This window comes from Notolabrus celidotus, chromosome 16 (assembly GCF_009762535.1).
Source record: "Notolabrus celidotus isolate fNotCel1 chromosome 16, fNotCel1.pri, whole genome shotgun sequence".
Lineage (NCBI taxonomy): Eukaryota > Metazoa > Chordata > Actinopteri > Labriformes > Labridae > Notolabrus > Notolabrus celidotus.
The window spans coordinates 14185701-14200085 of NC_048287.1; the positions used below are offsets into that span (position 1 = coordinate 14185701).

Here is a 14385-nt window from a genome sequence, read left to right on the forward strand (position 1 = left end):
ATGACATTGTAACAGTGTAACACAGGCCCCCTCACGCGCATCAATTGTATACAGCGCAGATGCGTCAAGTCCTGCAAAAAAGTGTGGAGAGGATTTTCTCTCTGATGGCCATTAAATGGTCAGATTCAAGAAACAGATGCAGCACAGAGCTGATCCAAAATGAACTTCAAATATCTGTAAACTGTGACCTGTCACTGAGGACTTCTCTCCGACTGTGCAAAAGGACAAAAGACTGCTTGAGTCAGTCAAGAGCAGGAAAAAGTATCCATGGAAAAAGTACATTTGGTGAGTCATACTCCTCTTTTGCAGTCAATTTTTCTATTGCCTGTTTTTTGATGTAAAGAGCCAAATTGTTTAATTTAATCAAGTTTTTCCTGTTAACTTGTGTGTTTTGTGTTTGTTGTTCACTCTCTGACCATTAGAGGGCCCTCTACGACCATTTCCATGGCAACTACAATACTGTAAACAGCAGTTCCATGCTTATAGCTCACAGAAAAAGCTAACAGCTAATTACTATCAGATGTTGAACAATGGAGACGATGACTCTAGATAAATCCGCTTTAAAAGCCGTAGATGACTACTGGGAGTATAAAAGGTTTGTCTGCTTTCCTATTTATCTATGGAGTGCGTTCATACACTACACACATACACTGTTTCTATTGTCATTTGGTGACTTGCAGGCCAGCTAATTGTATCTTTAAGTGATGTTTATGTTTATATATCCTTGTCTTAAAAAGGATTGTGGGCGATGATGATGGAGGAAAACTGTTCACCCCAAAACAATATGAGGAGTACAAAAGAAAGATGATTCCTCAACGGATGAAAAACAGGCTGTACGTGAGCTTTGGGGTGCCAGGAGGTATTGACTGCAAACTCATTGGCCCTGAAACACAGTGCTTTTGTGCACATAGGTAACAAGGACATTACACAACCACACGTTATTTCTCTATTTACACTCTACCACACTCAAATAAATATATGACTAAGCATATCTAGGAGAAATGCATTTTTCTGTGCAGGTACAAGCAACACAAGACCGATTTTGAATTGGTTTCTTCTGAGCATCCTCTTGCTCTACCATGCCAGGCCAGTGGATGTCGATGTGTGACCTTTCAGTATGTGCCCCGGATTGGGCCAAACCCTGTACGCTGCAGGTGTAAACACTTACCTGAGGATCACAGTGAAGCTGCTGGCCTCTTGTGCAAGAAGTGTAAGTCAGTAAACATTGTGTTTGAGGGCTGTCACCAGTCATTTAGACCACAATTGACCCTGGATGAAGCATAATAGAAATAATGATTATTCTAAAAGACACGTTTTTTTCATATACCTTTTTTTATAGGCAGTTCTTGCCCTGGGTATCAGAGCCCCTACACCTGTGGGTGTGGCAAGCCCAGCTTTGCTCATCGAACCCTGGTGAATATAAGTGATTGCCAGACAGAGGTCTTCTGTGTAAAAATAAGAGAATAGGATCACACAATATTAATACAATGTATTTGCAGACATTTTTATCACATGATTTGAACTTGCTTTACATTATTTTCCTGGCAGATTGAGACAAAACAAGAGAGGGAGACACGAGGTCAGCCTACAGGCAGGGGTGTCCCTTATGCTGCCATGGGGGGGCTGACAGGCTTCAGCTCTTTGTTGGATGGTTATATCGCTTTGGAGGCTAGTAGCTCAGGTCTGAACCACATATGAAGCCTTAATGTGATGAATTAATCTTTGTCTGGCAGCATTGGGATCAGTTTTTATATTTGTGCAAGTGTTATAACTTTTACATTCCATGCACTAGAGGGGGGGATTTCACATTCCCCTGAGTTTCTCATATTTCCTGAGTTGAGAAGTTGTTTTTCCAACATTTGGTGTGCATGTAATGCTTTGTAGGGAAAAAAGACACTATGGACAAAAATAATGTGTTTTAAAGCTACTCAGAGCTATTCTAGGTTCCTCTACATGAATTGTAACCAATGGCCACAATCTAATACAATGTATACACACCAGCTAAAAAAGATGACAGGAAACATTCACTATGGTTTATTGTATGTTATCAGCTTTGTTTTCTTTAGTGTTGGTAATGAGAGGCATCTGCATGATTTTTTCCTATAGGGAACAGATTTTTCCTTTAATCCGACACCAAATGAATGCAGGATAAGCGTCCTTCGTCCAGCCTACCTGAACTGCTCAGTCTCACCTTTTTTTCTTCAAGGAAAAAGTCTTAGTTTGACTGTTTGTTTCGTGCATAATGAGCTCCAATGAAGAACAAACACAACCATTGCTTTGTTCATTTTTATTTTTTTTTAAGACATTTTTGATGCGTCAATATTTTGGTCATACAGCTTTTGTTAGACTGCTTCAGATTTCTGCAAGTGTGTTTGCAGACATGCCTCTTGAAGGTGGAGAAAGTTCCTTTAAGAGGCATGTGAGGGCAGCAAAGAGCAGCACTGAATCTAGTCTGCAGATTGGGTTGTCTTAGTCTGAAAAGTGTATTCTAAAAAACATCCTTCAGCTTACCGTACATTTTAAAGGGCTGTTTGGACTAAACAAGATGACACATTTCATATTGAAGCATGATTTATTGTAGTTCATTACTTTTACCAGCCTCACTTTGTCATCATTATGAAAAATGTCAATGTTACTTTAATTTCAACCAGAAAGCTTAGGTACATGAAGGAAGTGTAGAGATTCAAGTAAACTCTGAGAAATGCCCTGCATATGATTTAAGTTTGGGTTATATAAAACCAATCAGAAAGTGTTTCTTTTACTTTGTCTGAAAACCATGGCAATTTAATTTATGACAGGATGTGCAACATTCATTTTACAATCCATTCTTGTGTAGTAAATTATGTATGATTTAATATTCTGTTGACTGATTATTTAATGATTTAGCATTAACCTTATGCGACCCATAGCACTAAAGTAGGAGTTATGTTCAGGACTGATGGTAGTTAAGTAGGTGCATTTAAAAAATTTCAGTTTTGGTTTCCAAACAGTGAGACAGATTCTGGTACAGTTATTAAGTCCATCCATGTGAGATACACAGCACCCACTGCTTGAATGCATCCCATTTCATTTTCATAATCTCTGCTACATCTTTTTTCAGATCAAGTCAGAGAAGATGGCTGCCGTCAGAGACTCTCAGGATCAAGGATCAAAGAAACGTCTCCTAAAACATCACACGCTCTTCACTGTAAGAGACAAGCAAATGACTGAAATGCATCATTCTGTTATATGCATCAAACCATCTATTACATATACAATAATTCAAATGTATGATATTGAATAAATCCCACATATGTGATCAGTAACACTTTGTCTTGTCCAGTGTTCTTTCACAGTGAAACTTTTTTCTTTTTCAGTGAAGAGTCTGTCTTTGTCTGAGTCGTGACGTTGTGGGATATTCAGCTGTCAGCGACAGTAGTGATTAAATCCCACCTCAGAACTAAACAGTCATCTGACAATGCATTGATACAAATTGAGGTTTGAGTGTGGGGAGCCAAAAGATGCATTACTATAACAATTCATATTTTCAAACTGACAGAGGTTTTTTTTCTACTTTTTAGACAAAATCTGAATACATCAAAATTTAAAAGGACCTGTCTACATTTAAATACAAACTAACAAAGACATGTGTTTATCATTTCAACAACTGCCATCAGACAATTTCAGGAAGTCTTTTTTATTGTAAGGGTTAGTATGTTGAATTTAAAGGTTACACCAAAGACCACAAATCTCTATGACTTGTCTGAGTCATAACTAATACCCAATACAGCCCATTCCTACTTTGATTAATTCGTTTTTCTAGCACTGGCTCATTTTTCACTCTTGATTTATGTTCCATAAAATGGTCAGTTTACGCATTTGAGATCCAAATGATTGATTTTTTTCTTAGTAAGAGAAACCACCCACTCAACGCGTCACCAAAATAACAGCAGAACCATAAAGCTACATGCTCAACGATGAGCAACGCTTTTAATTTTCGGATTGATGTACTGTCTACGACTGATTAATCCCATTTCTCACGGCAGATCAGCAGTGATGAGAGCTGATTTAATCCACGCACTGAATGGAGATTGAAGCAGGTTGTTTTCTCTCCTCCATTGGCAGGCACACTTACAAATGTCTTTAACTATGAAACAAAATTAACAGGAATCTAAACAAGGATTCACACCCACTCCACACTGTGAGAATGGTACGTCAAACTGGATCAGCGTCTGCACTGGTGCTGGCCAGTGCATCTCAAGTCACCTGTGCTGTAATGTAAGCATCACCCGAGGGAACTTGGTGTGTTTGTATGTGTGTAAGTGAGCTGAACAGGTGGTCATGAGTCAAAAGACGTGGGGCTACGTCAGAAGGATGGCATGGGTGCACCTGGGTCCCCTCAGGAGGATGGGAGTGGAAGGGATCCCATCTGAAAGCTAACACTTCAGATTACGTGTGTATCTTCGATGACCATGGTATCACAAAAACGCACACATTCACAGCTGCATAGACTACTTTAACCAATCAGGTTTCCCCTTTACTTCTCAGAAAAGCTTTGTTTACTGCTAGAACAAGGCATCCTTTAAAAAAAAATGCTTAACCTGTCTCCAATGCTTACTCCGGGACATTTGTTCTCTCTCAGAAAAACCCAATTAATCTCAGAAGCAAAGGTCTGACGCATTAGTGCGACACAATTACAATTTAAGCTAATAGCCTCTCCACAGCAACCCCATTTAGGATGCAACAAGGGAAATGACTTTGGACATTGTTTAAAGGGAATAACAACTACACCTTTCTTATCCCCATAGAAACCACACCCAGCTTGACTGATGGATCAGTCACTACAAATAAAGGTACAAACATGGGAGGTTAAATTGGCAATTACTGCACAGGGAAACAATTACCCCAGTGACAGTTAAGGCAAGCTCATAAAGACTCAACTGGAACGGAAAAACACACTTCTCGAATTTCTATATGGAAGTAAGAAAGACTCATTGCAAAGGATTGACAGGTACTGTCATATCACAGAAAAATGTTAACCAGTCCGAGCTAATAGAAAAAATACAGCCTCAAATTCAGAGCAAGAGCATATTTTAGGTGCATTATTGACAAAGTGTTGTCCTCTAATTATTATCATTGGGTTGGACAAGTTTTAAATTAATTGTGTCTTGGTACATGCTGTCTGTTTTCTGCTTTTTGTTTGCATTTTAAGTTATCACAATACTACCCTAAGGAGCAATTTAGAATCTTTATGCTAACAATTTTAGCTGTGTTATTTTGTTCACTTGACATATTAGCATCTTCCAACTTGTTTTTGTTTGTTTGAACATATTTGAGCACATTTTAGCCAATAGTCTTAGTTGTTTTGTTTCTGTGACAGAGCTTGTATTGTAGCATCTTCTTGCTAATAGTTTTTTCTTTTCATTTCTTTTGTTAAACATTAACAAACCCTTTTTTTTCATCCTATAACTGACAATTCTGATACATTTGTATTTAATCAGTGTATTAGCATTTTCTAGCTCATTGTTTTGGTTTGGTTTTGTATTAGATAAGCACCTTTTAGATAATGATTTTGGTTGTATTGCTTTGTGAATAAAGTATTCATTTGTTATGCTTTTTGTCTTGGGTGTGTTTTGTTCAGAGTTTTTTAGAATATTTTATCATATACTGCAATTGCTTTACTTAGAGCAACTTAGCATATTCCAGTACATCATTTGGTTTTGTTAGCAGGAAAATATAAGCATCTTTATGCTAATAATTGTGCCGCTCACTTCACCTCTCATAACTATATTTTTATGACCCAGTGGCCAGTGTATTATGCTACATACACTTCTTCAACTCACTGTACAACTCTCAAACACTATAGGAACGACACATTAAGCAGCAAGCTCGCTAACGTAGCAGGGAACTTAGCTACTAAAATGTCTGATATTTATCTTAGGGTTGGTGAAGACCTGTATGACAGCTACAGGAGACTGAATATCTGACTTACGACTGCCAAGTAAACACAATGAGACTCTGCTGGAAACTTATATCAGCAACTGTTTGCCACCATGTTAGCCAAACACTTATACACCTGACCAGAAAGTTACTTCTGTCCCTAAATGCATCACTGTAGGTAACAATGTTAAACTGGTTTAATATTGATAAATAAATGATGTAATATCAATCATGTACTGTGCCCTGAATATTTGTTTTATCACTCAAGGTGCACAGTTGCAACAGCTTTCCTGCACAGTATCACTTTTCAATTAAAGATTTTTTTTAAGTGACCTATTTCTTACAGCATTTACCAACATTTTCAATTCCATGCTTTCTCTTTCCTTTAAGAATCCTTTGATAATAAGAATAATCTGCTTGTTTCTTAGTTAGGTCAGATTTTATTTTAACAAAATACAGCGTGTTCTGTTCCTTATTGAAGAAGAAAGAACCATCATAAACTCCTATGTATGACTTTGACGCACTGGACTGTGTGTGTGTGTGTGTGTGTGTGTGTGTGTGTGTGTGTGTGTGTGTGTGTGTGTGAGAGAGTGAGTAAGTTGTGATTCCTTTGTGATACAGCAGAACTTGACAGAGCAGTGACTTCAGAGAGGCTGTGTCTTGATCCCTCCATGGACTGACAGACTTGGAGGAGGAGGGGGAGGGTGTTGTGAGAAACAGAATTTGCTTCATCACAAAGCTGTGACTGAAGGGAAACTGATTGTTGATTTAAAAAACAGTTCTTGTATATTAGACCAACAAAAAAGTTTTTTTAATCCATTAAAATACGCACCAAATCACACAGACTCTTCAATGAAGTGTTGCAATGCCATTAACTCGTAATTGAATAGTGTGACAAAGTGAAAGTAAAGATAGTAGTATTTAAATTTCCATGTACCTAATGTAAAGGCTGCTTCAAGACACAATATAGTTCTGGGGAACAACCAACGAGATGGGTCCTAAAGCTATCTATTAAAACAGGTTTTAGGGACTTGGTTTATATTATCTATAACCAAAGAACCTTAGAACTTTTTTCTTTTCCAGCACATAAAAAAATAGAGATTTTAGGAATCACAGTCAATCATTAATCTAGAAGTCAATGACACCCTTTCATCTGTACATAGTGTAATAAGCCACCACTAGCAGCTATAGCTTTGCAATAAAGCTGAATAATAGGAACAGCCTGACACAGTCATAAGGTAACACAATTTCTTAAAGCGCAGAAAATTCTGCCCAAAGTTTAATGGAGAAATTTGATCATCAGCCACAGCTCTCACTGCTCCAAACTGGCATTAGCTGTAAGCATTGGGTTCTGTCTGTGCATTGTAGTTAAAGATCAGTCAGGAAGACTATATTTGCAGTAGCCTTATTCTCTTTTCCCCACTCATGCTTGCTCACTCACTTTCTCCTGCTGTCATTGCCTGAGGCTATCATTGGTTAATCAGCTGCTTCATCAGTTGCCTCTTCATCCAATAGGCACACCCTCATTGCTAGCCAATAACTTTTCTGCTCCCTTTTTAAATTAGATTCTTTCTCTGCTTCTAGTCCCTTAATGTTGTTGTTACACAAGAGCCCCTCCTCCTCTCCATCTCTGCCTGGTCTCTGCAGAATCATTAGTCTTCATTCATCATCCATCCGGTACCATCAAGTCATCAGCCACCATCATCACCAGTGGTCCAACTGGTCCCAACCAGTGTTCCTGCTGCTGCTCAGATGAGACATCCTTCGAAATCAAACCAAACCAAATCAAATCAAATGAAAGACCTTCTGTCAAGTCACATTGTTTTGATGTTTGCTGTAATACAGATTTCTTTAACTTGTCTCTCCTGGTTCAAATATTTTTTCTCAAATTGAAACATTGTCTCAATCTAATCATGTCTTTCCATGGACTTTGATGCAGTTGTATTTTCTATGACATCTTCCTCACTCTCTATCGTAACTTGTGCTGAAAAGCTCCTTAAATTCACAAACACAATTAAAAATGTCAATAAGAATTTAAGGGATGCTATGGATAGATTTTTTGGTTTTACTTTGGAAGTAGCCAGGCTGTTTCTAGTCCTAATACTCAACTAAGCTATCAGTCGCTAGCTTTCGTAGCTTTTCCCTTTGCAGGCATGAGAGTGGCATTAGTTGAAATATTTAATTCTGGTGATGAGATCAAACATAAATACTCTGCAAAACCAATCCTTCAAAGAAAAAAACTATAGGTGCTTTTAAACAGCAGGAAGTTTCCCAAGGAACTAGTGACCTTTTGAGGAACTCTCTGCATTCAGATAGCTGGTACTAGGGTCTAAATTTAGTTCAAAGCTAGTTGATCTACCACTTGAAAAGCCCCTGCTTCAAGGGTAATACTTTTCAAAGGTGCGAGGGATGTATACGGTGGAAAGTCGCTTGTGAACACAGTCACTCTTTGAACTTAAACACCAGTTAAGGTCTGCCATACCTTTGGGTGTTTTGAATCCGTTTAGCTAATCGCGCTTGTGCCGCTTGTCTCCTTAAAAGTGTTGATAAAGAAAATCCAGTTGTAATGCAATAAAACTTGATCAAAAACAGTACAAGTTGAATCTCCTCCATACTAAAAAGCTAACTGTAATGTCGCTTATGACCAAGCGGCAACCTCCGGTCTCAAAATATGAAGCCCATGCGGAAGTGTTATAAACTGCAATACATCGAAAATCCGCTTGAGGCTGGCTGCAGAAACACTGGAAACCACATAGACATGAATGGGAAAAAGATGATATTTGCAGCATTAATAACCATGTTTACAGCCTGGTTCAAAAAACGGCTTGGCCCTACAGAGCTAATCTCTCTATCGGCACACACTGTACGAGGGGTGAATTTATTTCTAATGTGACGGTTCAGAAGATGTTTGCCCAAATAAGGACATGACTGACGTGACTCCTGGTCTGGAACACATAGCTATTGGCTAAGAGGCTCACACTACGTCACACTCTGCCTGGTTGAGTTCTGCATTTCCAATATGGCTGCCGCCATCAATTTGCTTCAAAACAGCTCTCAGGAACAAATGGGTGACGTCACGGATACTATGTCCATATTTTATACAGTCTATGCTTATGACGATAACAGCTTGTCTGGCACCTTATATGGTGTTAAGTTTGTTGTATGGCCTTCGTCATCCCACTGCCTTCTATTGGACTGTTGGTGAAGTGCGATAAATTGCATTGCTTCTCTGGCCTGATTTGCATAATCTTCATGGGCCACAGAAACCATTTAGTTCCTTGAAGAGAGGTTCCTGGAACTAAAAGTTCCTGGTACTTCTGGTCAAAAAGCCCCTTATATTGCCTGGCTATAACGTTGCGCAACAATACATTTGCACAAATCAGCAACTACAGCTTAAAGCCCATTAGAGGTTTTTTTATGAAAACATCCATTTGCTGCTTCAGCATGAGAGTGTTGTGTGCCCCTTGTGAGTCTGACCTTGTGTCTAACAGCTTGTGTCCACAATAATTTAACATTACACAACATTCAACCAGCTACCCGAACATATACGCTACAGTTACCTCAGAAATGCCTTTAATTTGCAGAATAACTATTCAGACACAGTTAATGGCTGATTGACAGCAATGTGGAAAAAAAGTGTTTTGAACGCTTTCTGCCACTTTCTAATGCATTAGCTGAACAGCTTAAATCATACATTTACCATCCATTATCAGGCAACTCTTCCATGAAGCATGCATCTACAGGCTAGTACATTTAACCTGGCTGTACCAGTTGTTATCACATTTACTGAAGAGGCTCAATACGCTGAGGGGCTGAGGAGGTGCTCTCCATATTCAGCAGACATTAAAATGTCAGACCACAACAGTGACGTAGTTAAGACATTGTAGCATCCTTCATTTATACTATGCATCTTGTATTTAAATACGTTGATTTCTCCATAAACATGAGAGCCAGTTTTATGGGGTTACATAATTTCAATTAAAGTTTGCCATTTAACCCTACATATTACCCTGTTATTTTTTATTAGATGATAATATATTAAAATGTATTCAACTTATTAGGATAATTTCAAAAGACATGCAAAAACAATGCACGTTGCTGCAAGGAATTGCAGCTATAGGGGTAAAGAAAGCACTTATAAAAATACTGTTAGACAACACTCATTTACAGTCTTTGAGATTCAACAAATTGGAAACCTGACAATGAGATGATATGTCCAGACTCACACAGGTCACAACAGTTAAATGATTTAAGTTAAGTGTCCCTTTGACGTGGTTACAACTTTCATCAGCTTTCACAATACCAAGGCTCAGGCCACTAACCTGCACACCTGAGCCAAACCCACCTGTCTCAGCTTGACATTCTGTCCGTCTGTCAATCAAATGACCTGAGAGGCATTTCTCTTGACAAGACGTTTGTGCTGCTTTCATCCCGGAGCAGATGTGGCGAAGACGCATTTGTAGACACACATATACACATACGCACACAGGCTCACATTGTGTAATCTGTGAGTGTGTGAAGACAAGGTGCATTGAAAAAAGAGGTAACGACATCTAAATTAAAACATTGCGACGAGATAGGGCGACTCTTAAAGCAGTGGGGGTTTAATTAGAGTGATAGAAGAACAAACGGGAGAATGACAAAGGACATCATTTCTGCATTGAGCAGTTGTCAGTATTGTACTTACTCTGGAATAAAAGTGGTGAAGAGCTTGTGCTCTGTGGGATTTTATTTGGCTGAATAATTGCTGTTGATAGCTGTCAAGTTATGTCAAAGGAAAAGGAAGGAGAAATAATTTTGTGAAACGCTTTTGAGGGGTTGATAGCTCACTGCTCAGAGAAATGGATAACAAAAATGATACTAAGACGAATTGAGTAAAAACAATTAAATTATTGTTAGAGCACTGTAAATTACATCAAATCAGTTCTGCAACCTAAAAGATGGATTTGTTCTGATTTGATTCTGATCAAATTTGGTTTTTCATGAAGTTTGGACTTCTACAGCAAACATCCCTTAAATATCTAATCTGTGTCTACCTCAAGAACCTTTTTACTCATATCACCTGCAGTTTCATGCTGCAGCCCACGTAAACAAAGAGAGGCTGCTGATGCTTCTCTAATAGTAGTGCTTGCTTACCAGGAGTAACATATTGTCACCGTAGAACAATAGTTGAGACAGAGGCACTAATTTTCGTGTCAGACTTGTGTGTAAAAGATGTGCAATAGCCATGAAAGCACCAAAGTGCTATGATATACGGCTCTTTTCCACATGTCCTCCCAGTCTGTTTGCATGCAACGGCCTGATAGAGAGGATGCACCCCGTCGGCTGTCAGAATTTCCTTCTGCAGTTGCACATACTGCAAAATTGAAAAGTGTGATTCACAGCGACAGAAAATTACAGGCCTTTTCATCTCAACATATCTTGGGAGAGAAACTTATTGTCCAAAGGAGGCTGATGAGAGGAGGGAAAAACTAATTTGCATTTAAACAGCTCGCTCTGTACAGGACTCGGGATCTACAGACGTGATTTTCTGATAACGACAAATTGAGCTCCAAGAAATTCTCCTACACACCATTAACAATAAGGTACATCCACAGTCGCAATGCATCAATGTTACATTAATTGTGGGTATGTTTTCTAAGACTCATTAAGGAAACAATTCTCTTGTAAATGATTGGTAGCCATCTTCATAATAGCATTGATATTATTACTGCTGATGTTGATCTGAATTGATGTCTTGTTAATACTCCATTAAGCCTGTCATTTTGCATTTTTCTTTCCCTCCAGCTGGAGGAACGGTGCCCTCTTCCTTCATTATGCCACAAAGAAATCCAGCAGATTTCCGTTGTTATGTTACATTATGAATTTTTCACTAATCATGCTTAGGCTGACGATATGCAAAACCAATCCACTGTATCTGTAGTGTTAGGTGAGGATTGAATGTAAGAAGATAAAGCTGCATATAAGAGGAAGTCTTCAGGAAAACATATCTGAGCTTTGGTTTTATGTTGATTACATTTTTTGTGTATTTGAGTAAGACATGGACTCTACATAGAGGTGGGAGCCATGTCTCCACCTACCCTTGTTGTACAGAGGTGATGCTAACCCTCCTAGTCTCACCAATACACACAAAGGAGCTGATACCTTGCACTGGTGAGATAATTGGAGCCAGAGTCTGAGCAATAAGGATTTGCTAGAGGAGCAACTGACAGAAGAGCCAGGTTTGTTAACAGCACTATCAATCCTGGCTTATTTCATAGCATCCAAACACTAATTCTAACTTAACTTCTCATAAAAAAATGAACACTAATTGATATAAATCAGCATGATAAGAACAAACATTAACGACAGAAACCATATTTGAGAAAAATGAATTTCTGTTCCATTTGATCTGAATCTTATTTTCAAATTTTTTGTCCTCACTGTTTGGGAACTGCATTACATCCATCTTTTTATATGGTCGGCACTATTTCAAGCTGTAGATTAATACTCTTTTATTGCATGAGTGAGCACTATGTTGGCATCTCAGACTTGCACATAATATAATGGGTCTAAGCATCGATGTACTGTACCTCATTTGGCATTTTCAGATAGGAGGACCTTATTTTAAAATTTCACACTTTCTATAGTTCCCACATTTATGTGTCTGCACTGCATGTACTGACAATGATTATATTTCATAAAGTGCTGCTTCAAGGACTTTTGTTCAGCACAAGATGAGGCGTAAATAGGGTAATCTGCAATGATTGTTCAGAACATACGACAACGTTATTCCATCCTCAACGACTATCCTCTAAAAACCCCAACAGCTTGTAACATTAGCCAAAAAAAGAATGGACCAAAACATACAAAAAAATAACAAAAGTGAAGCCAAAATGTGTATAACACCTTTCACTCTCCTTTTTCTTTTACCGTGAAACCCACAACAAAACAAAGCATCCCCAACCACCAGCTGGCTCATGTCACCATGTTCAGTAATCAAACATTACTTCTTTTAAAACTCTAAATATCTCATGAAGCGTGTTCATGCAGAATTGTGTTTCCGTGTTTCCGATTCGTTTTGCTAAAGTTGTACTAAGCTTCTCGCTCTGGGTGTTTTAAAGCTACTGGTCTCCTGGTGGCCCGGATACATGTTTAAAAAGATAAAACGCGCTCCCCGAAGACATGGATTCATCTGTGTGTGCTCTGTAATCCTGTATGACAGGCATATTTGCTTTGGCATTCATCCAATATATTGTCAACATTCTGTTACAGAGCTGTACGAGTACAAGAGAGATTAGTGTCACTTTGGTGGGGCTGTTTGAGTCAATAGCACACTATTTAACTGGAAATATTTGGGTTCACTGTGATCATAAATCACTACAGCAGCAGTAATGCAACATTCAACAGATACCAGGGAGCCAAGTTTCACACCTGTTGACAGCAGACATGTTGGATGTACAGATTTGTTTGATATACTTTTCAAACCCTTATGCCATGATAGCAGTGTAGCTTCTTGGGTGGTACAGTAGGTCTGTCTACCACTTTTGGTGGTAGTTTGGTCTAGACGTGTTTTCTTGTAAAGTGTGAGAAAACACCTTCAGATGTGGTTGGCACAAGTTGTGTTTGTTTTGTTATTTTTGGGAGCCAGAAGTGACCTCTGACATGGAGGTGAATACACATTGCGACCTCTTTATCCTGCTTGTCTGGTAATCTTTGTGGTGACTTGTCAATCACGGGTTGCCAGGTATAAAGCCTGTCAATGGAGCCATTTATATGCTATCAAGTGAGGCCTGAAACTCAACAGTAACATATATACTAAAGTAATAAATCAGCTAAGAAGTAGGGTAATTTTTTATCTGGCTCAAAACAATCATAATTCTAACAAGCTGTCAAAAGTACATTTATTGGCAATGTTTTGAAACCCAAATGTTTCCAATAAATGTGATTTTTAAGAGTTAAACAGTGTGCAGGAGTTCGGTTGCACTTCTTTATAGACCATTACCTCGCCTAACTAACTCATGATCTTTTGAAATAGATGAAGTAATTTGTTGGAGTTTCAAGCACCAACAAAAGAAAATGTGCTACATTAAAACACAAACAAAGCTACGAGCAGCATGTTGCAACCAAGCGACAACCTCCGGTCAATGTGGAAGTGCTAAAAACTGCTATGGTTGCAACCAAGTGGCGACCTCCGGTCTCAAAATATGAAGCCCATGCGAAAGCGTTAAAAGCAGGAGTTCATTGAGCGTCCGCTTGAGGCTGGCTGCAGAAACACGGGAAACCACATACACACCAATTCAGAAAGCCAATCTTTGCAGCAGAAATAAACATGTTTATAGCCTGGTTCAAAAAACGGCTTCTGTCAGAATAGAAAATTTTTCTATCGGCACACTGTACGTGGGGGGGGGGGGATTTCTTTTAATAATGCGACAGTACAGAATATATTAAGATTACGAGTTTTGCCCATTTAAGGACATGACTGAC

At 38.7% G+C, this 14385-nt stretch overlaps 1 protein-coding gene across 1 annotated transcript; it reads left to right on the forward strand.

The window, feature by feature from the left end:
• The first annotated feature begins 89 nt into the window (after window positions 1-89).
• On the forward strand, window positions 90-3305 carry fam221a (family with sequence similarity 221 member A). The gene is made up of 7 exons (XM_034705293.1): window positions 90-285; window positions 423-595; window positions 738-911; window positions 1020-1210; window positions 1340-1413; window positions 1549-1681; window positions 3101-3305. The coding sequence occupies exons 2-7, from the start codon at window positions 531-533 to the stop codon at window positions 3208-3210; spliced, it is 747 nt and encodes a 248-aa protein (XP_034561184.1). The 5' UTR covers window positions 90-285; window positions 423-530; the 3' UTR covers window positions 3211-3305.
• The last annotated feature ends 11080 nt before the right edge of the window (window positions 3306-14385 follow it).